This window comes from Anomaloglossus baeobatrachus, chromosome 3 (genome assembly GCF_048569485.1).
Source record: "Anomaloglossus baeobatrachus isolate aAnoBae1 chromosome 3, aAnoBae1.hap1, whole genome shotgun sequence".
NCBI classification, from domain to species: Eukaryota; Metazoa; Chordata; class Amphibia; order Anura; family Aromobatidae; genus Anomaloglossus; species Anomaloglossus baeobatrachus.
Window position 1 is genome coordinate 573786595 of NC_134355.1, and position 26214 is coordinate 573812808.

Genomic DNA, 26214 nt, shown 5'->3' on the forward strand with positions numbered 1-26214 from the left:
CATTATACAGCTGCCCAGTGGGATTTAGATTGAATAACTAGGATGGGACCAAAAAGTGTAGGCTGCAGATTCTGCATTAGCAATTGGGTGGTTGGCCCAGTAAAAGAGCCATGCCAGTCACCGTGCGCCCCGTCCCCGTGCGCCCCGCCCCCGTTACTGTGTGCATTATTTTTGTTACTGTGTGCAACAACTGTGCCTGTGACATCACTGTGGCTAATGCTCCAATACTGATATTTCACTCATGTGCTGTGACATCAAAGTGCTCTTCAAAACAACTGTGAAAGTTCCATTAGATGTGAAATGCTCACTATCCCAGTTCTGTGACATCACTGTGCACACTACTTTCATACTATGATGTTACTGTTTGCTGTGACCTTTCCTGTGACTACAAGTGTTGCCATACTATGACATTGCTGCGTATCATCACTGTACCGTGATATCACTGACTATTCCTGTTCTGTCATCACCCAGGTCAGTCCCCATCCTGTGACATCACTATTAACGCTGTACAAGGACGTCAGTGTATTGTACTTTACACCTGACCATTTCTATTTTAGGTATCCTAAAAAGGCATTTGTTCCGTCTGCAATCTATTCTTTGGAGAGATGAAAAAACGGATTTTTGTGTACTCACCGTAAAATCGTTTTCTCTTAGCCATCATTGGGGGACACAGGACCATGGGTGTTATGCTGCTTATCCATAGGAGGACACTAAATAGATGCAAAGATGTTAGCTTCTCCCCTGCAGTATACACCCTCTGGCCCAGCCAGGCTACTTCAGTTTTAGTACACAAGCAGTAGGAGAACAAGTAACAAAAAACGTGAGTGAATACTCATAACAAAAAAGTACTGAGAGAGAAAAAAGCTAAGGCCCAACAGGGCGAAAGGGAGGGTGCTGTGTCCCCCAATGATGGCTAAGAGAAAACGATTTTACAGTGAGTATACAAAAATCCGTTTTTCTCTGACGCCTCATTGGGGGACACAGGACCATGGGACGTCCTAAAGCAGTCCCTGTGTGGGTAAACAATAAACAACGCAACCCAAGGACTAGGAACCAGTCCCAGATAGTGGAGCACCTATCTCAGTAGGCGCTCCTGGCTATCGTTTTCAGAATTTTCCTACTTAGGTTCGCCTCAGCCGAAGCCTGGGTATGGACTCGGTAATGCTTTGAAACAGTATGTAGACAAGACCAGGTCGCAGCCTTACACCTCTGTTCCACTGAAGCCTGATGCCTAATGGCCCAAGAGGCACCAACTGCTCGCGTGGAAGGAGTCCGCAGCCTTCTAGGAATGGGCTTGAGTTGCAAGCGGTAGATCTCCTGGATCGCAGAGTGAATCCAGCGAGCCAGCATTGCCTATGAAGCTGCCTCTCCTTTCTTAAGCCTTTCAGGAATGACGAACAAGGAGTCTATGTTCCTAAAGGGGCTGTGCTGGGTACGTAATATCTGAGAGCCTTCACAAGGTCTAGCGAATATAGAAACCTTTCCACCCTATGGACTGGGTGTGGAAGAAAATCCAGAAGGGGGCGTAGAACCACCTTGTCCTGATGAAAGAACAGAAAGGGTTCGCGGCAAGAGAGTGCTGCCAGTTCCGAAACTTGTCTGATGGACGTAATCGCCACTAAGAATGTTACCTTCCAGGAGAGAAGAGCAAGAGAAGATTCCTTAAGAGGTTCAAAGTGGGACCTCTGGATACCGTCTAAAACGAGATTGAGGTCCCATGGGTCCAGCGACCGTTTATACGAAGAAACTAGATGGGAAACGCCCTTGAGGAAAGTCTTGACTTGCGGATTGCAAGCTAGGCGGTATTGATAGAATATTGAGAGAGATGAAACCTGTCCCTTAAGGGAGCTGAGGGCCAACCCCTCGTGCAACCTGACTGCAAAAAAAACAAAAAACAAAAAAAAATAAATAAAAATCAAGAATTCTGGGGATCGCCAGAGGCATAGGTTGGACATTAGATTCCCTGCACTGGGAAAGGAAAGTTTTCCACGTACGGTGGTAAATACAGGATGAAGGCCAGCTTTCAGGCACTGTACATGGTGGAGAGAGTCTCGCTCTTGTTAAAGTCCAGGTCTCAATGGCCAGGCCGTTAGCTTCAGGGCTCTGGAGTTGATGGGAAATGGGCCCTTGGGTCAGCAGGTCTGGGATGCTTACGAGGCGCCATGAGCAATTCTACTAATTCAGCATACTAGGCGCACCTGGGCTAGTCCGGTGCTATTAGTATCACTGGGACTCCTTCTGCGTTGATCTTCCTGATTACTCGCGGCAGCAGGGGTAGAGGCGAAAAACATGTAAGGTAGACGGAAACGACTTCAGGAGACTAGAGCATCCGCGCCAATGGACTGTGGATCACGTGACCTGGCTAAGAACGCGGGTACCTTTGCGTTCAACCTTGAGGCCATTAGATCCACGTCTGGTGTACCCCAGCGAGTGCAGATGTGTGGGAACACTTCTGGGTGGAGAAACCACTCTCCGGCGGCCAGGCCTTGGCGACTTAGAAGGTCCGCCGCCCAGTGCTCTGCTCCCGGTATGTGTAACGCTGAAAACACAGACCCCTGTCGATTCGGCCTAGGTGAGGATCCTGAGGACCTCGAGATAAGCAGTCTTGCTGCTGGTACCTCCCTGCCGATTGACATAGGCCACAGCTGTTGCATTGTCCAATTGGACCCGAATCAAACGACCTGCTAGCAGAAGGGGGGAATGACCTGAGCGCGAGAAGATCGCGCTGATTTTCAGGATGATTTCTGGGAAGGGAAGACTCCTGGGGCGTCCAACGTCCCAAAGCAGTGTGGAGCCAGTACACTGCTCCCCAGACTAAGAGGCTGGCGTCCGTGGTCAGGAGTAGCCAGTCTACTTGGGGGAGAAAATCTCCTTCTCGATATGGAAGAGGACTGAAGCCACCAGCAAAGCACATACCTGACTGAAGGTGTCAGGTGAAAAGTTTGTCCAAGGAAAAGGGGCTCTTGTCCCAGGCAGCTAGAAGCGCAAGCTGCAGTGGGCAGTGGTGTGGCTAAGCGAGCAGCACTGCCTCTATAGCCGCCGCTATCCTACCTAGCACTCTCATACTGAATTGTATGGAGCGAGAGGAGTACGTAGAGGGCAGTGTACCGCTTGTTGTAGAGCGGTTGCCTTGCCTTGAGGGAGAAATATCAAGCCCCGAAGGGTGTCCAGGGACATGCCCAGGGAGGTGACGGATTTTGACGGGACCGGGGATGATTTGACTGAAGTCAGAAGCCGCCCTAAGCGGGATAGGATGCCCACAGAGATCTGTACGCTGGTTGAGCCCTTGATGAGGAAGTCATCCAAGCCAGGCAGAACAGCCACTCTCCTGGCGTGAAGGGCACTCATGGCGGCCGCCATGACCTTTATTAAGACCCTTGGTGCTGTGGCAGAGCCGAGGGTAGGGCTACAAATGAAAAAGAAAAAAAAAAGAAGTCCTGAACCGCGAAGCGGAGGAACTTTTGGTGAGCTGGAGCGATGGGTATGTGCAGGTACGCGTCCCTGATAGCTAGGGAGGCAAGGAATTCTCCTACGACCATAAAGGTAATAATGGACCCTAGGAATTCCATTCTGAATCTCCTCACGTGCACATGTTTGCTCAGGTGTTAGAGGTCCAGTATGGGTCGAACTGACCCGTCCTTTTTTGGGGACCACAAGAGGTTGGAATAGAAGGACTTGAACCTCTCGCCGTCCGGAACAGGTACCCATCGCCCCCGCTGTTTGGAGGGAGTGGATTGCTGAGGAGAAGGCCTCGCGGTGTTTTGGAGCCTTTAGGGGGGTTTGAGAGAGAACACTGACCAGGGGATCGGGTCCGGAATTCCAAGTGGTAACCGGAAGACACAAGGTATCGCACCCATTTGTGGTCTGAGGCGGCGGCCCAGATGGAGGACGAGATTCCTCGGTCTTTGTCTAGACTGCCAGGACGAGGTGGACTCGGGGAGGGCTGAGAAGGTCGGGCCCTGCGTGTCTAGTAAAAAACATCCTGGGCTAGAGTTGGGGGAGGGAGGTACTCTTTTCCTCCTGTGGCGTCAGAAAAAAAAGCCTGTCCAGACGATCGGCAAACCATCGGTCTGGAAAGGAGTACTGTGAGAAGCTTCTTAGAGACCGAGTCCGCTCTCCATTATCGGAACCAGAGGGCCTTACGGATGGCTATGGTATTTGAGGCGACAATAACTGCGCAGGTAGCAGCGTCGAGGGAGGCCTGCATGAGGTACTCTGCTGCCGCAGCAATGTGAACAGTTACATCTGTGAGGGTCTGAGGGAAACTGGTAGTCCTGGTACCTGTGCGACCCACACGGAAGGGGAGAGGGACCCGCAGCCTCAAGGCGGAGCGATCGAGCTGCTCCACTTGTCTGTCTGTAAAAGACAGGAGGGTCCTTCAGGCAGGTGGGAAGCCGGGTGAGGGTCCACTGTGGCCGCATCGGCCCAGCCCTTAGAGACAGCTAAGCCAAAGGGGTACCGGGACTCCATGAGTTTACAGATACCGAAGCGGCGTCAAAATTTTTTTTTTTGAGGTTTCTTCACCCTTTTAAAGGAGACCGCAGGGTCAGTAGTAGTGGATGGGAGATCTTCCACATGCAGATTTTGGTTGATATCTGCAATAAGGGAGTCCATCGCAGCTTGATCGCTCGGGGAGGTTGAAACCAAGGAATGATCCCGGTACAAACAACATTCCCCTTCCTCCGGCTCCTCAGAGACCGCGGAACATGTGGGAGAACCCCATCTGTGTACCCCGGAGGGAGAACCATGGGGGTCATGCCCTTTTTCTGATCTGCAACCGGTGAAGCAGAGGGCTGATTCTTATCAGAAGGACCCTCTATAGAGGTGTCATCAGGATGCGTTCTGTCCAGGGGCTCCGAGGGGTGTGAGGACGAAGTTGCATAGCCAGCACCAGGTTCTGGGGACTGTGTCCATTCCGGGGGACTGAGAGCCGTAGGCTCTGGGCTGGCAGCGGTTGCTGCGGTAGTGGCAGGGGGGCCGGGGGGGAGGGGGGGAGCTACAGGGGCACCGGACTCACAGAAGGAAGAGCTGCTAACATCCCCTAGTAGCTCAGCGTGGCAGGATACATTAAAAGTCTTATAGTTGTTGCTGTAGTTGCGCAGGGCAGAAAACATGTGACTGCAGCCCCTGGCTGATGAACCACAAACTCTGATTGTAATGAGGGAGCAATGCTCTGCAGAGCTAATGTGCAAGTGAGGAAATAACTCACCCAGAACACTGATGAACCCCCCCCTCCCCTGCTCCTGTGTCCCAGTCCCTGTGGGAAGGAGGAAGCCAGCTCTGAGAGACGCCCACAGGCTCTGATCACAAAAAGAGGGAGCAATGCTCTGCAGAGCTCCTGTGTGAGGAGGGTTACGTGCGTTTTCGTGAGGGGGCGTGGCTTATCGAGTGTCGGAGGGGGCGGGACTTAGCTCCGACAAGAAGGCATGAGAAAATATAATAAACAAAAAAAAATGGTGGGAAGGGACTCCCCTACCCCCCTCCAGCCCTGCACAACAATGGTGGACAGAAAAAACTCTATAAGTGTACTGCAGCTGCGGGTGCACTGAGTCCTGGGAACTCTCCCCTCCCCCCGCCACAGGTAGAATGCTATGCAGGAGTCTGCAATCAGCCCATGTGAATACAGTTAGGGAGGATCTGACCTTTGCTCCAATTCCTGTCAGAGAGCCAGTGTGGAGATTCTGACGCCTGCTGTGAAGCTGCCTCTCCTTTCTTAACCCCCCAGTCACAGAGCTTATATCAACAACTCAGGGCCTGCCAGAGGGACTGAGGATGTTTTTCATCTGCTCTGGAAATCGGAAGGATCTCACCTCATGTGGAGATGGCAGTCTGCTGCCTGGTCACGCTGGTGCAGAGCTTTTATCAACTCAGAGCCTGGAAGAGGGACTGAGGAAGTTTTCATCTGCTCTGGAAAATCTGTGCCTGTGAGAACCGTCGTCCAGTGAGTAACAGCCCAGGAACCAGCGTCGCAGGAGAGGGGTACGGGGAGGTGACACTCTGCGTTCTCGCCTGTTGATGGTTTTGGGAAATCGGTCACCGAAGGAAACTGTCGCCCTCTAAAAACAAAAAATTCTTGCTGCAGTAGTCTGCAGAGATGTGCCTCCTATAGACACTAAACTAAAACTGAAGTAGCCTGGCTGGGCCAGGGGGTGTATACTGCAGGGGAGGAGCTAACATCTTTGCATCTACTTAGTGTCCTCCTATGGATAAGCAGCATAACACCCATGGTCCTGTGTCCCCCAATGAGGCGTTCGAGAAATATGTAACAATATGGAAGAATTTGGTACTTGTAAAATGCATAACGTTCTGTCAAACCCCTAACCTTCATCAGATGCATTGGTCGCTGTTAGACAAAAGTGAAGAACATGAACACATGTACTCTAAGAATAGTATGTCACTGCTGGAGGACTGGAGCTCCAATTTCAGTGGTTGCAAAATGGACATGTGAACAGAGCCTTATTCTGCTTCTATTGGTACAGTTCTTTTCTTTCCCTCTAAGGCCGGTTTCACATTTGCGTCGTTTTGATGGAAACAGAATCCAGCACAGATGCAGTACAAGCCATTTATTTACCGTGGAACCACAACACCACGTGGACACATGCGGGAGTGTATAAAGCACATAACCGCATGGTGTCGCGCTTCCACTGTAAATAAATGACCTGTACTGCATCTGTGCTAGATTCCGTTTCCGTCAAAACAACGCAAATGTGAAACCGGCCTGATGTGCTCATGTCAGGCTGGTGCTGAATAGACAGAGATCTGGACTCTTTTAGAGGAGTCCCCTGGAGCTCTAGCTTTACATGTTTCACCATGCACTACAGAAGCCCTGCACGGCCCATGAACACTCGCCATGATGCACCTTTCATTAATCACATCACCACAAATCATTACAACTAGATGAGACTTCAGTTTCTTACCTGTCCTGTTTTTCTGACCATTATGTTGTCATTGTGCCGATCCCCAATCCCAAGGACATAAGTAGCTACACAGTAGCCAGCGCAGGACAGGGTGAACTCCTCAATCGCTTGCTCCAGATGATCCCTATACAGAAGACAAGGAACAGTGTAATGAGGCATAAGATGCACATACTAATAGTTGATATGAGGGTAAAAAACACAAAATAAGTAAGACTTTCAGACTGAGAATTTACCCTGCATTGTATTCCTTGATCCAATTTAGCAGAGCATCTTTGTTGAAAGCAGCCGCAGCCGCCAAGTTGGTGCAGTCAAGCTGGATATCAGCGATGGTCTCTGCTGCGGATACCACTTCTATCATGCCACATCGATCCCCAGTGGCCAGGCATCCATAGGGTATTATCCTGAAACACAAGAGCATTAGCCCTACAATAATACGGTCACGATTCTCTGAACGTCCGTTTACTGCATACAATGTACATGCAGATCAGGGCGACAGATATAGATACAAATTCCATAACATCAGCCATTCTATATGTCACCAGCAGATGGCGCTGTCTGCATCATACACAATGAACTTGGATTTTACTATATTGTCACTATATATGACATGCTGGGCTCACAATACATACATGGTGCACACCCAGGAAACGCACAGTATACAGGCCACTGGCTTTTATAGTACTATATTAGCTGGACAGACACCAAAAGGGAGGCCTCCATCTGCCTGCTACATGTCAGTATATAGATTAAGAAAACAGTATGCAATGGCAATACTGTACAGCAGTATCCAATAAATAAGTCTTACTTTTTTTTCCCCCAACACTGGGAACTTATGAGTGGCAGATGCTACTGGATGGCATATACAGTACAGTGAAAATAAAAAGCCTACACACCCATCCTGTTAAGAAATCATACCAAAAATAATAATTTCAGGACTTTTTCCACCTTTAAAAGGGGTTGTTATTTGCATAGATGGCAAATCATGTGCAGACTAGATGTGTTCGGCCTCACTCAATTCACTTCTCCTTATCGAGGCCGTGCATGTCTAGTTGGAATGTGGCCGAAGGTAAATAGATCACATACTAGCGGTCACATGATCACCTTATCTCGACGCTAACACTGAGGAATCTTGACAGAGTGTGATATGTTTGCGGTGAGGATAGTCTGCAGTCAAATAGAGTGTCAGCAGACTTTCATCCTAAACCTCCAAATCTGTCAAGGCTACAGTGGCATTCCTTTGTACAGTGCCCTCTTCAGGTCAATAGATTCTTTATTGGATTCAGGTCTGGGCTCTGGCTAGATCATTCCATAGCATCTTCTGGTGAAGCCATTCTTTTTTGATTTGGACATATGCTAGGGTTGTTGCCTTTCTTAAAATTGAAATTCCTCTTTATATGTAGGTTTTTAGTAGAGGTCTGAAGGTTTTGTTGCAAAATTAATTGAATCATAACTGTTCATAATGGCCTCCTCCTTGACAAAAGCTCCAGCTGCCAAAAAACAGCCCAAAAACATAATGCTGTCTCCACCGTGCTTCACTGTGGGTATGGTGTTCTTTTGGGGAACCTTAATTTGGTTTTGTGCCAAACATACCTTTCCGAATTAGGGCCAACAAGTTCAATCTTGGTCTCGTCAGAGCATAACTTGTTTTCCCAAATGCTTTTGAAAGACTTGATATAGGGTTTGACAAAACATGGCCAGGTTTGGATGTTTTTCTTTGTAAGAAAAGGCTTCAGTCTTGCCAACCCTACCCCAGAGGCCAGACATACGAAGAATATGGGAGATTGTTTTCATTTGCTGTATACAACAAGTCCTTGCCATCAATTCCAGCAACTCCTTTAATTTTGCTGTACACTGCTTTGCAGCTTCCCAGAACAATTCTCTTCTAATCTTTTCATCATTTTTTTGGGGGGATGTTTAGTTGTAGGTAATTTCACTGTTGTGCCAAACACAAACCACTCCTTGATGGCCGTCTTCACAGTGCTCTTTGGTATATCTAATGCCTCTGATTTTTTTTTTTTTTTTCTTTGCACCCTTCTGATAACGCCCAAAAAATGAGATCCCTTTGCTGTGTTGTAAGCGGTCGACAGACCTTTTTGCTGTAAAATGCAACTACGGTAAGAAATTGTCAGGAAAATCTATTAGAACAAGTCCACTTTATAAGGGATTAATTAAAATAACTAAAAATGACGCCAGCTGTGTACTGACTACTCTGTAACATACGTGTAAAGGTGATTGGCTAATTCTGAACACAAGTCCTCATTCTTATTTATAAGTGTGTTCACACTTAAGCAACCACATGATTTTGGCCCTGTTATTTTTATTTTCCCCCTCAAAAAGAGTTTTGGTTTGTTTCTTAATGGATATTTAGATTATGGGTGACATTAACAATGGAAACAGTTTTGAAATGATTCTTGATTTTTTTACATGACAAAAACTATTTTTACTAGGGGTGTGTAAACTTTTTATATCACCTGTAGCATAGCATATTATAAAGGCTTATGCTCAGTGTATACATTATATATAAGCCATAATGTGAATATAGCCTAAGTGAACAATGATGTCCTCGTACAGCAAAGATCGGCAACCTGTGTGCTCCAATTGTTGGGAAACTACAACAGTCAGAGCATGCTGGGAGCTGTAGTTTCACTAGAATGCTGCCGGCTGCTGACTCCTGCTGTACGGGAAAATGTATTCCTTGAAGCTTGTCTAAAAGCTGATGAAATGCTAATCCTACATAAATGTGATTCATTTTAGCTGTCCTCACATCTAATAAATGAAGGCTAAAGACTAAGCGGGTTGTATACAGGTGACCATGCAGCTGCCTATGATGATCTGGGTACATAGGTGTCAGTGCAGCTGGCATCACACGGTGCTCTGTGGAGGAGACAGCTCGGTGCTAAGTGCTGCCAGGGTCACTGGGTCACTTGGCCTTATTCCACAGCCATTTGTCAAACCCATACTATGGAGGTTGTGGGCGTAAGGCCAGTAACTTCCTGTCCAGAGGCCGAGCGCTGACAGCCGAGCTCCCAAGAGAAGCCGCAGGAGGGGAGTATAAAAACATCCTTGTCAAGAGCAGCTCTGACAGGAGTCAGCGGGAGGACAAGTCCTACATGAGGGGGAGAGGCGAGGGAAGACACTTCTCACCTGCCTGGTTGTTAGAGATAAGGAGACTGCACAGACATGGCATCTGTACAGACACTTCACATGTGCGGGAGGGGAGAGACTACGGTATATGATACCTGGACAGACTGAGCGCAAAACCAACCATAACAATAAAAAAAACAAAACACATCATGATGAACCTTTGTCACCAATAAAACACTCCTGGGCCAGGAGAATTATGTGATACTATGTACATATCAGGCCTATATGGAAGCCACTTACCGGAGGTCCAGCCCCGACTCCTTCCACAGCATGTCCATCAGACGGAGGAGCTGGAGAGCCAGCATGTCCTGGCGTAAATCTGTGCAGAGACATGGAAAGGGATCTCTGAACACACCACTAGTCACTGAGGTAACAGCAGCAAACACAAACCTGGTCTGTAAGGGTCCATTTGACAGTATATTTTAATATGTATACACACACACACACACACACACACACACACACACACACACACACACACACACGTCCATGAAATAGAAAACCATAGCATACGCCATCTAAAGCCCGCTTTACACGCTGCAATGTATCTTACAATGTGTCGGCGGGGTCACGTCGTAAGTGACGCACATCCGGCATCATAAGATACATTGCAGTGTGTGACAGGTACGTGCGGTTGAACGGTAAAACATTCATCGCATACACATCGTACCTTTCTCTAGAATTGCACGTCAGATTGTTCATCGTACCCGGGGTAGCGCACATTGCAGTGTGTGACACCCCGGGAACGATGAACAGATCTTACCAGCGTCCTGCTGCTCCCGGCCCACAATGCGGAAGGAAGGAGGTGGGCGGGATGTTTACGTCCCGCTCAGCTCCGCCCCTCCGCTTCTATTGGCCGGCTGCCGCGTGACGTCGATGTGACGCCGAATGTCCCTCCCACTCCAGGAAGTGGACGTTCGCCGCCCACATCGAGGTCGTATGGACGGATAAGTATGTGTGACGGGGGTTAATCGTTTGTGCGGCACGTTCAACAAATTGAACATGCCACACATACGATGGGGGCGTTGCAAATCGCATACGATATCGTATGCGAAATTGCAACGTGTAAAGCAGGCTTAAGATCCAAAAAGTGCTTTTATTCCATATAATGTGCAGGTAAAATAGCGGGAAGTAGAGAGCCGGGTGCAGACCACCCCAAGTGCTTGGGGGGCCTGCACACGGCTCTCTCCTTACCGCTACTTTACCTGCACATTATATGGAATAAAAGCACTTTTTGGATCTTGGATGGCGTATGCCATGGTTCTCTACTTCATGGACTCTTGTTCTGAATATCCCTTTTCCTCGTCCACTTGCACCTATTACCATTTCTTCTAAAAGGAGGACTGAGGGTGTTCAAAGGTATTCGGTGTAAGGTATTGCACGGTTCAGGGTGGAACCGTTTCTGTTTATAACACACACACACACACACACACACACACACACACACACACACTTCAATGGTCATCGTTCACACCAGGACCTCTGTTTCAGTTTGATGGGGGTCTGAGCAGAGACCACCAGTAATCATACATTAATCACATGACCTATAATATGAATGTAGTATAGTAGTAAAAAAATAAAAAAAAAAAGTCAAGCTTTGTATATTAAAAGAACTTGTTTTGGATCCTTACAAATAGGCTAACTGTAGGCTAATACTGCCTTATATACAGGACACACCACCAGTGGATATTCCAGAATCCAGTAATGACTGTGCATGGTTTTCATCAATAAGGACACACATGTATGGGTGTCTGTCTGTATATTCTAACTTACCATCTCCATTTTTGAAGATGATTCCTGTATACTCTCCTCCAAAGCCTTTATTGTTGTATACAATCCAGAGAGGTTTCATCTTGGAGTCCATGTACTTGCACTTGTCTATACTGTCCATAGAAGAGAAGAGGTGTGAACAGCAAGTATTTGGGTCATATTCTTATGTACAAAGGTGCAAAATGAAAAACGTCACTGATTTCTACTATTTGCTGCTCATTTATATAGCACACATCTATGCCAACAGTAATATAAATGGAGGTTAGTCCAAGCTACTGTCAATCTTTGGCTTTTCAGTGGTTTCTACATTTTGAAAAATGATGTGATTTATTGTTTTGCCAAATCTAAAAACACGGCGTACAGACTACTGATCTACAAAGTGGCACGGTGGCTCAGTGGTTAGCACTGCAGTCTTGCAGCGCTGGGGTCCTGGGTTCAAATCCCGCTAAGGACATCATCTGCAAGGAGTTTGTATGTTCTTCCCATGATTGCGTGGGTTTCCCCCACACTCCAAAAACATACTGATAGGGAACCTAGATTGTGAGCCCCAATGGCGACAGTGTTGCCATTGTATGTAAAGCGCTGTGGAATAAACAGCGCTATATAAATGAATAAATAAATATAATATTACATTATAGAGGAACATATAAACTTCCCAATGACTGGTCAGTGAGCTCCCACACTTATGACACCATCAGATTCCCATATACTCCCTCATTCCTGATACAGCGGATCCACTTAAGTAAGGCTAAGTTTACATTTCCGTTGTTTTGCATCAGTCACATGCGTTGCTTGACACTTGTGACTGATGCGCTGTACAACGTATGACAAAGAACAGAATTCTTTGTCGGACTCCGTTGTGTGCTGGGGGCGGAGTTCGGGGTGGGTGGAGCTGAGCGAGGCCGTGGCACTGAGGACGTCAGTGCCGCGGGAACTGCAGGGCTGGGGACAGGTGAGTGTGTGAGTGTGTGTGTGTGTGTGTGTGTGTGTGTACGTGAGTACATGCTGAGTGCGGGAGGGGGCGGAGCCGTGTGGGGAAGTGTCAGGCTCCCTGTACAGCCAGGGTAAATATCTGGTATAAGCAAAGCACTTTTTGCTTGGTTACCCGATATTTATCTTGGTTACCAGCAAACACCGCTTAGCGCTGGCTTCCTGCACACGTAACCAGTGTAAATATCGGGCAACTAACCAAAGCGCACTGCCTGGTTACCCGATGTGTATTCTGGATACGTGTGCAGGGAGCCAGAGAGCATGGCACAGTGAAATCCTATGGATTGCGCTGCTCAAAAAATGTTACATGCTGCGTTCCCCCCTCCCGGCGGTCAGTTGTTCCACGACTGATCAGTCGGGTGGAGGGTGCAACGCAGCATCATCAGTCACAATCCGCCGCTCATACAAGTCTATGGGAACAACGGAATCCGCCAAACGGATTTCATTGTTTACCAGAGCAGCGGATTGTGACTGATACAATTTAACGGAAGTGTGAACCTACCCTAAGCTATCTAGAATAAAGTCAGACTTACACAAGTTCAGAGAGGGTGACGCTGGGGTTGAGGGGTGACTGGACATCACTGATTGCTTCCCTGTATGCATTTTGCTTCAAACAGGCGTGCATGGTTTCCTTGTTCTTCACCTTGCTTTGCTTCATTGCATTCAGCTTGATCAGGCCGTTTAATGTACGCAGCTTGTTCAGAGCATCCACCTACGAACAAGAGCAAAATGACCTGCCATCACTGGAGGAAAAATTCCATCATAGAGGAGTAATAACAACCTGTACAGGCTTAAAGGGATTTTCCAGGCTCAGAAGAAACATCTGCAGTCACTTTGTGTGAGTGACCAATCATATCAGTAGGCGATGCGCTGAGCGCTTTCCCAGCTCCTCTGTAATCCCCTGGAGAGTGAGCGCTCTCTTGACCAAATTTCTACGAATTGCATTCTGGTCGTCACATGCCAACTAGTCTTCTGCTTCTGGTTTCATTGCTAATTTATTGAGAAATCCTGGATGAGACTAGTCAGCATGTGACGTAAGCAAACCACAACAGCGCTCACTAGCATGGGAACTGTGACGGCGCTCACTAGCATGGGAACTGTGACGGCGCTCACTAGCACGGGAACTGCGACGGCGCTCACTAGCACGGGAACTGCGACGGCGCTCACTAGCACGGGAACTGCGACGGCGCTCACTAGCACGGGAACTGCGACGGCGCTCACTAGCACGGGAACTGCGACGGCGCTCACTAGCACGGGAACTGCGACGGCACTCACTAGCACGGGAACTGCGACGGCACTCACTAGCACGGGAACTGCGACGGCGCTCACTTGCACGGGAACTGCGACGGCGCTCACTTGCACGGGAACTGCGACGACGCTCACTTGCACGGGAACTGTGACGACGCTCACTAGCACGGGAACTGTGACGACGCTCACTAGCACGGGAACTGTGACAATGCTCACTAGCACGGGAACTGTGACGACGCTCACTAGCACGGGAACTGTGACGACGCTCACTAGCACGGGAACTGTGACGACGCTCACTAGCACGGGAACTGTGACGACGCTCACTAGCACGGGAACTGTGACGACGCTCACTAGCACGGGAACTGTGACGACGCGCACTAGCACGGGAACTGTGACGACGCTCACTAGCACAGGAACTGTGATAGCGCTCACTAGCACTGGAACTGTGATAGCGCTCACTAGCACAGGAATTGTGACAGAGCTCAGTGCATCGCACACTGGCACAATTTAGGAGTCTGTAGACATAGAGCGCCTCCAGGCTTTTCAGGAAAGCCGCTCTAAAGGAGAATTCTTTCTTTTGACATTTATGGCATATCTATTATATTTCTTAAACCTGCACCTTTTGCCCCCGACCTACGGCCCACCGTCCCATCTGATGAGGTCGCTACATCCAGGCAGAGAAGGAATGGACAGAAGGCAGTGAGTGTCTGCAGATGTTGTCATTCACCGGTAATGGAGTCAGTATACCCACCCAGTATACTTGGACTCTAGCAAACACTTATGGGATTTCCTGAGTACACGCAATGAATATCTAGTCAGAGTACCCCTTTAATGGCATTTTAACTGTGCCAGATTAGAATATCTTCTGGATTTCTGGAGGGTCACGGAGTGTATTAGAAAAGGATGAATTCCCAGATTAATACATGAACATTTTCTTTCAAAGACAGAGGAAATTAATAACAAATATGTGGATGAAATAGCATCAGTGCACGCAGCATGCCCTGTGTGATGAGTACCTGTTTGGACAGCACCTTCATGTGAGCCACGCTGCCCCGACAATAAGCTTCCAGCAGCAAACCAAACTGCACCGACACTGCAGGGTTGTGAATCTCAGCCCTATAGCCAGAAACATCAGAAAGAGGAGAGTCAATATAAGATCTGATATCCAATGCCAATTACAACAATGTCATACCTATAGAGCAAAACAGCAGACATATACATTCCCTATTGCTATCTGCCATAGGTTATACACACAGCTCTATTTCTTCCCCTTTCCCCTGAGTGCTAAGACTTCTCTGCCTTGCCAAGTCAAGCACCAGAAGCATTTCTTGAATTCCTTTTACAATGATTATGTGGGATCCATTGTAACACGAGGGTCTATCCATCAAAGTCAAGAGGAGTAGAGACGATCATGATCTGGCGACGGGAAGACTTTGGCTCCATGAGGACTGCAGCGATAATCTGCAGTATAATCAGTCATTAGATTTAGATCTACATAAGAAAACGTGCAGATCAGATAGCTTCTGTGAAAGCTTTAGAGGGTGGGGAGAACAGAAACATTTAGGCTATGTGCACACGTTGCGTATTTGCATGCAGTTACGCTGAAAATTGCACTGCAGCATAACTGCATGCGTCCTGTGTCCCCAGCACAATCTATGAAGATTGTGCAAATTCCATCCCCACGTTGCGTTTTAGAATGCAGCGTTTCGTCTGCTGCCAAGACGCTGCGTTCTAAAAAGCAACGTCACTTCTTTTGTGCGTTTTGGTTGCAATGTCGGTCTCTCTCTCCCTGTCGGTTGGTCTCTCTCTCTCGGTCTATCCCTCTCCCCCCTCTCTCATACTCACTGATCACTGACCGAACACCGGCGCGGCGCTGCACGGCTGTCACTCTGCGGCGGCTTCTCCAGCTTTTGAAAATGCCGGCCACTCATTAAATCCATCTCGTATTCACTGCTTCCCCCGCCCACCGGCGCCTATGATTGGTTGCAGTCAGACACGCCCCCACGCTGAGTGACAGCTGTCTCACTGCAACCAATCACAGCCGCCGGTGGGCGGGTCTATGTAGTGCAGTAAAATAAATAAATAATTAAAAATAAACCGGCGTGCGATCCCCCTCAATTTTGATACCAGCCAAGATTAAGCCACATGGCTGAAGGCTGGTATTCTCAGGATGGGAAGCCCCTCGTTATGGGGATCCCCCCAGCCTAAAAATATCAGCCAGCCCAGCAGCCACCCGGAATTGCCGCATCGATTAGATGCGACAGTCCCGAGACTCTACCCGGCTCATCCAGAATTGCCCTGGTGCGGTGGCGATCTGGGTAATAAGGAGTGAATGGCAGCCCATAGCTGTCACTAAGTCCTACTTTAATCATTGCAGGCGTCTATGAGACACCCCCAATGCTTAACCTGTAAGTGAAAGTAAAAACACATACACCCAAAAAAATCCTTTATTTGAAATAAAAAACACAAATTTCACCACTTTATTAAAATCCCCAAACACCCCTCCAGGTCCGGCGTAATCCACATGAGGTCCCGCGACGCATACAGCTCTGCTACATGAAGCTGAAAGAGCGGCCGTACAACACCGCCGCTCCGGTCAGCTCCACGCAGAAACTGAAGTGAGTCGCACTGTCAGCGGAGACGTCACTCAGGTTACCTACGGCCACAGGTCTTGGGTGGAGGACTCGATCTGGCCACGAGTAACCTGAGTGACGGCACCAGTGATCACGCGGCTCACTTCAGTCACTCAGGAGATTTGCAGTCACCGGTGAGTCCTTCACCTGTGATCGCAAATCAAGCCGTGGCACACGCACAGAGCCGCGCGATCACAATGAAGTCGGTTTAAGTTCATCAGAGTTCATTCTGATCGCGCGGCTATGTCTCGCAGCCAGCCATGCTCTTTTTGACAGTGTGGTCCTACTCGGCTCTGCTGCAAGTCTATGGGGATGCAGCAGAGCCAAGTGGGACCGCACTGACAAAAATGTGTGTTGTGGATGCTTCCAGAACACATGAATTCTGCAGGAATTCTGCAGTTACAATGCGTCTCAGAACGCAGCTTTTTGGCTGCGTTCTGAGACGTGCATGCAGTGACTTACACGCTGCGTAATAGAACGCAACGTGGGCACATAGCCTTACACAGACCTGTTACTTGCTTACAAAATTGAGCTACATGCTTTGTAAAATTCCCTAAACTCCACTGATTTGGATACTTTTTTCTGTTTTGTGCTGCGTCGCTCTATTGTAGAGAAATTCACATTTGTTGCTTTTTGTGTGCAGTATGTGAAATCTCTGCTTGCAGACCTTGTGGCATAGTCTGAGGATTTTCACAACGTATTTAACTCAATATTTTTTTGAGCAAGACACAAGAGACTCTTTCACAGTCAATATAGGAACTAAGTCAGTCTTTTCTAGAAAAAGAAAACTAGTTAAGTCTAGTGATGTATGGCGAGGGTTACATTTCCCCAGGTCTTAAATGGAGGTCACATTTCTGACATTCCAGTAATATAATGGCTCCTCTAACGCAAGTGACAGGGACAGTCAAAGAAAAGAAACAGAGGGCCCATAGTAAACATTAAAATGGGCTCCCCATTGTGGTGCCATGTGTCGCCACGTATGACAGAAGACTTGCCATCAGTTTTCCCCTTCCATGGCATGTTTATTCATAATACTGTTCCTCAGGGGAGGGGCATTCTGAACACCTAGTAACTAGTGGCAAGGTGATCTCTTATATACCGGGACCCCAACTTAAAGGAGTCTATCTAAAAATCTACATGTCTTGGCAGCTAGGATCCACCTATAAGGAGGATGGATACAGCCTGGTTATAGGGCGGAGTGCTCAATCACAAAGAAATGCACTACAAACCTGTAACCAGGCTGTGTTCATTCCCTTTCAGAGCTGGATCATAGCTGCCCAGACGTGTAGTTTTTTAACCCAGATAGATGCATTTAAGTTAGGGTCCTGGTATATTTCTTTTTTCAAATATTTCTATAGCAGTAATGCAATGCCAGAGTTCCCTTATTCATTGTTAGCATTTTAGAGTGCAGATGTATGTCTTTTGTAGTTTAATCTGTCTGGAAGACATTAAATAAAAAAAAACTCCCAAAAAACTCAATGTGTGAACAGCAAAGCGGATTTTCCATTAAAACAAATCAGCAGAGTATTCAAAGAGTGTGAAGGCTTAAGGCCCAGTCACACACAACGACTTACCAGCGATCCTGAAAATGATGCGACCTGATAGGGATCGCAGGTAAGTCGCTGGGAGGTCGCTGGTGAGATGTCACAGTCAGCTCTTACCAGCGATGCAGGAACAATACAGGTCGCAGTAGTGACCTGTATAACGATCTCAGCAGTCACTGTGACCCTGTCACACAGTGTCAAACACAGCGATGTGTCCTGCCCAGCAGGACATCGCCTTTGAAGAAAATGGCCTGGACCATTCGGCAACGACTAGAGATCTCACAGCAGGGGCCTGATCGCTGGTAGATGTCACACATAACAAGATCGCAAACGGGATCGCTACTGCGTCACGAAAACCGTGACTCACCTGCGATCTCATTATGTGTGACGGTACCTTTAGATGTGGATTTTGGAGTGAACCTTCTTCAAAATCCTACTCTATAGAACCGAGTGAACCTAGCCGTAGGGGATAGTATTCCCGTAAAAAATATTTCTTCCGCAGTAACAGCAGACATTATACAGCCCAACCCAATATGAAAGGTTACTGTGTAGCTAGGCTGTGTGCAGTACCCAATCTATCATTTTACATTAACTATAGAGAATACCATTGGATTTAGTTATAAACCAACCTGAGATGCCAGAAGAGGAACTGTCCGATTCTGCGATTAGCCAGGGCCCGCTCAAGGAGGAAACGCGAGAGCGCACAATCCAGAAAAGGCTCGTACTTGAGAACTTGGACCAGCTGGAGTAAGTACTGTGATAACTCCTCATCACTGGAAACATAGAGGAAAGTATAAGAAAGGGACTGATGCATGGAGCCGAAACGGATCCACGTCACACGTAGGGGTCAGTTTCACCGATATCTGGGTCATTGGATACCCCTCAATAGCTCCTATTTTATTATTGTAACTTTCCAACTGTATGTGGTAATAAATGAGGGCTGGTTGAAGTGCTATACGAGCAATTTGTGAGGACATATAGTCTGAATGTAGGGAAATAAAACCTTAAAGGCTTATTCCCAATTAGCAAGTTATCCTTTCACATTATATATGTATCTATCGGATAGGCAATAACTCGCTAATTGCCTCTGTGTGACTGTGTGGGGAATCTGATCACCATGACCCTCTAGTGATCCCAAGAACAGAGCTCTGAAATCCCAAGAACCAGGGTCTACAGCTCCATCCTGACTGCAGAGGAGGTGCGCATGCTCAACCTCTGCCCCATTCATTGTCTATGAGACCGCAATCTATTGAAGATGGGGCTTTACAGAATATTTAATGGAAAAGCTAATCATTATTATAAAACCGATGTGAGACAAGCAAAAAACTTTTATGCAGGTGACATAATATATATTGCAGAAAATAATATGATAACTGACAAACAGCATGGATTCATGAAAGATAAGTCGTGTCTAACCAACCTCTTGGGGTTCTATGAGGGGGTAAGTGCAAACCTGGATATTGGTAATGCAGCTGATGTGATTTATTTGGACTTTGCAAAGGCATTTGATACTGTACCACATAATAGCCTTATACTAAAGCTCCAGAAGCAAGGACTAGGGGACACAATATGCAACTGGGTAAGGAATTGGCTAAAAGATAGGAAACAAAGAGTAGTCATAAATGCTACATTCTCTAAATGGGCTATAGTCAGCAGTGGGGTGCCGCAGGGATCTGTGCTAGGACCAATTCTTTTTACTCTCTATATTAATGACCTTGTGGATGGGATTGATAGTACAGTGTCAGTCTTTGCCGATGACACCAAACTATGTAGGATATTAAAAACTGACCTGGATAGTACAATATTACAAAAAGATCTGGATAAGATGTCAGAATGGGCAGATACTTGGCAAATGAGATTTAATGTTGATAAATGTAAAGTAATGCACCTAGGACGGAGTAATCCTATAGCTGCGTATACATTAAATGGAAGTAAACTCGGGACTACAGAACAGGAGAAGGACTTGGGTATTCTCATTACAAATAAGCTGAGCAGCAGCACTCAATGTCAGGCAGCAGCTGCTAAAGCAAACAAGATTCTAGGGTGTATAAAAAGAGAGATTAGATCCCGTGATCCCAACGTATTGTTACCCATCTATAAATCACTTGTAAGGCCACATCTGGAATACGGGATCCAGTTTTGGGCTCCACATTTTAAAAAGGACATTCAGAAGTTAGAGTCAGTTCAAAGGCGGGCAACTAGACTATTACAAGGAATGGAAGGCCTCCCATATGATGGCAGATTGAAAAAGTTAGATATGTTTAGCTTAGAAAAAAGACGTCTCAGAGGAGATCTCATTTATATGTATAAATACATGTGTGGTCAATATAAAGGACTGGCACATGACTTATTTCTTCCAAAAACAATACTAAGGACCAGGGGCCACTCACTGCGAGTGGAAGAAAAGCGATTCCGACACCTAAATAGGAAAGGGTTCTTTACAGTTAGAGCGGTCAGACTGTGGAATGCCCTACCACAAGAGGTAGTAATGGCAGATACTATAACAGCTTTTAAAAAAGGGCTGGATGATTTCCTCAGTACACAAAACATTGTTGGTTATAAATGACTTAGTGACTAAATGTAGAACTGGTGGAGGAAGGTTGAACTAGATGGACCTAGGTCTTTTTTCAACCTAAGTAACTATGTAACTATGTAACTATAATCTTATTACATAAAGTACATGGGCTCTGCTTGATGACCTGACTATTCTGTCATCAATGGAAATAGTCTAAATTCTACATTGTGCGATAAACATAGAAATGTTCATAGTCCAGATTAAATGCTGGTCTGGGTAGAGCTCACTGACAGGTAGTAAAGGCCCAGTCACACACAACGACTTACCAGCGATCCCGAAAACAATGCGACCTGATAGGGATCGCTGGGAGGTCGCAGGTGAGATGTCACACAGTCAGATCTTACCAGCGATGCAGGAACAATACAGGTCGTAGTAGCCACCTGTATAACTATCTCAGCAGTCACTGTGACCCTGTCACACAGTGTCAAACACAGCGATGTGTCCTGCCCAGCAGGACATCACCTTTGAAGAAAGTGGCCTGGACCATTCTGCAACGACCAGAGATCTCAGAGCAGGGGCCTGATCGCCGGTAGGTGTCACATATAACAAGATCGCTAACGGGATCGCTATTGCTTTCTCGCTAGCGATCTCGTTATGTGTGACGGTACCTTTAGTCATGCAGGGCTATAAAGATAAGTATCTAGTCTACAGGTTTACTCCTTGACCTGTAGATGGACCTACCTCATGGTCCTCAGGCAGTTGACGGCGTATTCTCTTACATACTGGTCAGGATAGTTGAAGTCAAGCAGCTCTAAAGCATCTCTAGGGGGGAGTTTGGACCAAATCTGCAGCAACGCCTGAAGCTGTAAAGGGGAAATTTAGGATTAATTAGGTCTAGAAAAATCAAGCAAATCAACCATGGAAATAATGCACAGTAATATCCATTATATAATACAGCTACAGGTTAGATAATGCCATCTGGGGCGACAAAGAGGAATGTTTTGCAGATACTGTGTAGCAGAAATATCATCAGATATAAATATAAAAGGTACAAGAGCTCAAAAAGTATTTTTACAAAATCTCAAGTTATCTACTATCAGCAGGATAATAGATAACTTGCAGATCACTGGGGGGTCTAACTGCTGGAACCCCCCGTGATCACAAAAATAGGGCGATGCCCCATCCTGAATGGAGCAGAGGTGCACAGACTTGGCCACTGCTCTATTCATTGTCAATAGGACTTTTGGAAATACTGAATCTCTACCCTCTACTTTTCTCAGCAGTCCCGCAGCAGGCCAAGCATTTACACCTCTGCTCTATTCTATAGTGCCCAATTCTAGAGATGACTGGGCTCCCATAGATCAGACCCCCAGAGATCAGTAAGTTCTTATCCTATGGAAAGGATAGATATTTATTTTACTTCAAAATGTTATTGTGCAAGTACTAAGACCAAGATGACCCCATCGTGCAGAGTACGTACATCATCCCATTCCAAACACTTGTATGTTCCGCTCAGGAAACTGGAACACCAAAGAACATTTAGTCTGAAAACCTACGCAATACCAATATACCAAATTATTCATTGCCAGTGAATACCAACAATATATAAACCAACAAGAAGTATTCATAAATAGTCAATGTAAAATAAATCGCTTTATTAATTATGTAATATTAAAAAACATAGAACAGATGAAACAAGATAAAAAGATTAAAAAGAGGGGGATGAATCTGCCATGGTAAAGAGGACGTTACTACAATTCATCAGAAAAAAAATTGCTATATAAAAGGTGCACAGCGCATAAAATGTACCACATAAATAGAAATTATAATTAATAAATATCCAGTGACAAGGGAAAAACACAGCTATTGCACAGTACACATATCAAAGTCCCATTGTAGGGGTAGGGTAATGAAAAGTTAGTCTGGAGCCTGAAAGCAGAATACTGACCAAAGGTGGCACAGCACACCTCCTTCGCCACTGATATACAGTACGTATTCCATTATATTTTATGTACTGTGCACTTTATATACCAGTTTATCATGAAAAATTTTAGAAACTTCCTTTTTACCATGGCACATCCATCACCCCTCTTTTTTAACCTTTATATCTTGACTTACGTGCTCTATGTTTTTTAATATTATGTAATAAATAAAGTAATTTATTTTACATTATCGCCTATTTCTGAATACATTTTGTTGATTTATATAATTATAGACTTCACTTTGATCTAGATTTTTTATGCTTTTTGTTAAAATGTATAAAATAAAACCCTAATTATAACTCTATGCCCGAGTTAGGACTCAATCTGTAGTTCTAACCACAAATCCCTAAACCACAAAGTCTAAGGCTAGTTTCACACTTGCATTTTTTTCCTTCAGTCGCAATCCGCCGTTTTGGAAAACAGCGGAATCCGTTAACGGATTCCACTGCTTCCCATAGACTTGTATGGGCAATGGATTGCGACCGATGGACCTGCATTGCTCATCTTTTTCTTTTTTTCATTTTAAAATCACAGAAACTTTGCTTTGTCTCTCGGTGGCCAAACGATCAGCTGATCGCCCGGCAGCCGGCTTTTGAGAGCGATCAGCTGATCGCCCGGCAGCCGGCTATTGAGAGCGATCAGCTGATCGCCCGGCAACGAGCTATTGAGAGCGATCAGCTGATCGCCCAGCAGCCAGCTATTGAGAGCGATCAGCTGATCGCCCGGCAACGAGCTATTGAGAGCGATCAGCTGATCGGCCGGCAGCCGGCTATTGAGAGCGATCAGCTGATCGGCCGGCAGCCGGCTATTGAGAGCGATCAGCTGATCGGCCGGTAGCCGGCTTTTGAGAGCGATCAGCTGATCGCCCGGCAGCCGGCTATTGAGAGCGATCAGCTGATCGCCCGGTAGCCGGCTATTGAGAGCGCTCAGCTGATCGCCCGGTAGCCGGCTTTTGAGAGCGCTCAGCTGATCGCTCGGCAGCCGGCTTTTGAGAGCGCTCAGCTGATCGCCCGGCATCTGATCAGCTGATCGTTCACAATAGTCTGCCGCCGGTAAAACTGTATTAAAAAAAAAAAAAAAAAAAAAAAAGAAGCAGATTACGTTGTTTTGTACGATCCGTTGCGCCACTATATGCAACGCATCTGTTGCATCCATGACACAACGCAATGCAACGGATGCCTTTCAACGCAAGTGTGAAACTAGCCTAAGACAGTCCCTAAGACTAGTTAGATTTAAACAAAATTGTAAAAATACAAAAGCAACACTTTGTAATGAATGACAACCTTATATGTCATGTGCACTGCACATATAGTCGTCATGTTACCACAGCATGGGAGATTATTTTTTTTATCCGCTGCTGCGCTCTGCATGGGCAGTCACTGCGATGCAGAGAGCAGCAGCCAATGAAAATGTCATCACACCTGTTGCAATCTGCAGGCAGGCACTCACTGAGCGCTTGCAGACACCAATCACATCACATGGAGAAGGGCAGGTTTGAAATTTTGTGGTGCCCAGATCAACAGCCTCTTTGCTCACCCATCCCAAGCTATATCTCTGGATATCCCTTTCGGATTTTACAGCCACATTGAAGTGACTGACACTGCACTTATAGGCGATTTCTATATTCACTAGGGCTTCTTAGTGTGCTTTCACACTGTGCTTGTAATCTGTTTGGTGTATGTGCTCAAACACCCTAATATCTGTAGACCTTCATGATGTCCTACAGCTAATACACCCTCACGATGTCTTACAGCTAATACACCCTCACGATGTCTTACAGCTAATACACCCTCACGATGTCTTACAGCTAATACACCCTCACAATGTCTTACAGCTAATACACCCTCACGATGTCTTACAGCTAATACACCCTCACAATGTCTTACAGCTAATACACCCTCACAATGTCTTACAGCTAATACACCCTCACGATGTCTTACAGCTAATACACCCTCACGATGTCTTACAGCTAATACACCCTCACGATGTCTTACAGCTAATACACCCTCACGATGTCTTAAAGCTAATACACCCTCACAATGTCTTACAGCTAATACACCCTCACAATGTCTTACAGCTAATACACCCTCACGATGTCTTACAGCTAATACAACCTCACAATGTCTTACAGCTAATACACCCTCATGATGTCCTACAGCTAATACACCCTCATAATGTCCTACAGCTAATACACCCTCATGATGTCCTACAGCTAATACACCCTCATAATGTCCTACAGCTAATACACCCTCATGATGTCCTACAGCTAATACACCCTCATGATGTCCTACAGCTAATACACCCTCATGATGTCCTACAGCTAATACACCCTCTTGATGTCCTACAGCTAATACATCCTCTTGATGTCCTACAGCTAATACACCCTTTTGATGTCCTACAGCTAATACACCCTCTTGATGTCCTACAGCTAATACACCCTCTTGATGTCCAAGTTCAATTGCCAAACTTTCTAGGCTGTCCATACGCCTGAATATCCTGCCATGTGTTGCAATAGTTTCTACATGTACTATGACTAGTCGTCCTTCTGTAAAGGCCTGGGGAATTTTCCAGAGAAAACTTTATTGACCTCGGCGATCGTCTTTTACCTTCCTGTTTATCAGTTCATTGTCTGGATGTCTTATCTCCGACGGGTCGGGAAGTTGTTGTGTATGAAATCGGGCCACACTTTCCTTTTATTGCACCTGGAATTCTAGATATAGAACCACATTGCGTCCAAAACAGGCTACAATTTTCCGGTTCACATCACTATCCAAACCAAAGAATACAAAGCCGTTCTATTTCCGTGACATTCATACAAATGTATTAAGCCCTAAGCATTTTATGAATTGGGGGGATATGTAAGAGGGGCATATAAAACTAGAACAAAATCAACAAAATGATACAAAACCAGGACTAACACCTGATATACTTAATTTTCATCTATAGCATTTATTGAATTTAGCGTCTCCAAATCTTATATTTCAGACGAACGGAGGATAATAATGGAAGATTACACATCTACAGTCATCGTCTGTACCCCCAGAACAAATTCCGACTGGAGGAAATGGTTTCTAGTGTCTTTTGGAAAGCAAGTCTGCAAGTCGTGGTTTGGAAGGAAGCAGAGGTCTTAGTGACCTGACAGGCATGAGGAAATTCCAAAAATACAGCTTGTAACATGTTTACATTCCACAGCCACAAATCTGGAAGGGAAGTTAAGGCTACAGAGGAGCTCTGTGACCAGGAGAGATAATCAGCCATCAAAACGTGAAAGCCGGAGGACGCCCAGAGACCAAAGGATGTCTAAAAACAGCTCCGCACCCATATGACCTCCAATCACGGAGCACGGACAGGAAACCATCTTATTAAAGCCTATTCCAGCTGTGTTTTCTTTTAATGTGAAATGTCAATTTCATTGTTTCTACTGACATCAAATCATATGAAGAGTTCAAAAAACAGAGAGTAAGTGTCTTG

At 46.3% G+C, this 26214-nt stretch overlaps 1 protein-coding gene across 3 annotated transcripts in view; it reads right to left on the reverse strand.

Moving 5' to 3' along the window:
* The window catches only part of PIK3CB (phosphatidylinositol-4,5-bisphosphate 3-kinase catalytic subunit beta), a 254891-nt gene that overhangs the window by 5140 nt on the left and 223537 nt on the right, over positions 1-26214 (reverse strand). For all 3 annotated transcript variants that reach the window (XM_075340956.1, XM_075340957.1, XM_075340958.1), the window contains exons 14-21: positions 21503-21624; positions 18876-19019; positions 15086-15185; positions 13355-13533; positions 11835-11944; positions 10302-10380; positions 7151-7318; positions 6918-7041 (exon numbers count right to left, since the gene is read on the reverse strand). In XM_075340956.1, coding sequence (XP_075197071.1) covers positions 6918-7041; positions 7151-7318; positions 10302-10380; positions 11835-11944; positions 13355-13533; positions 15086-15185; positions 18876-19019; positions 21503-21624 — 1026 coding nt within the window. The remainder of the gene's footprint in view (positions 1-6917; positions 7042-7150; positions 7319-10301; positions 10381-11834; positions 11945-13354; positions 13534-15085; positions 15186-18875; positions 19020-21502; positions 21625-26214) is intronic.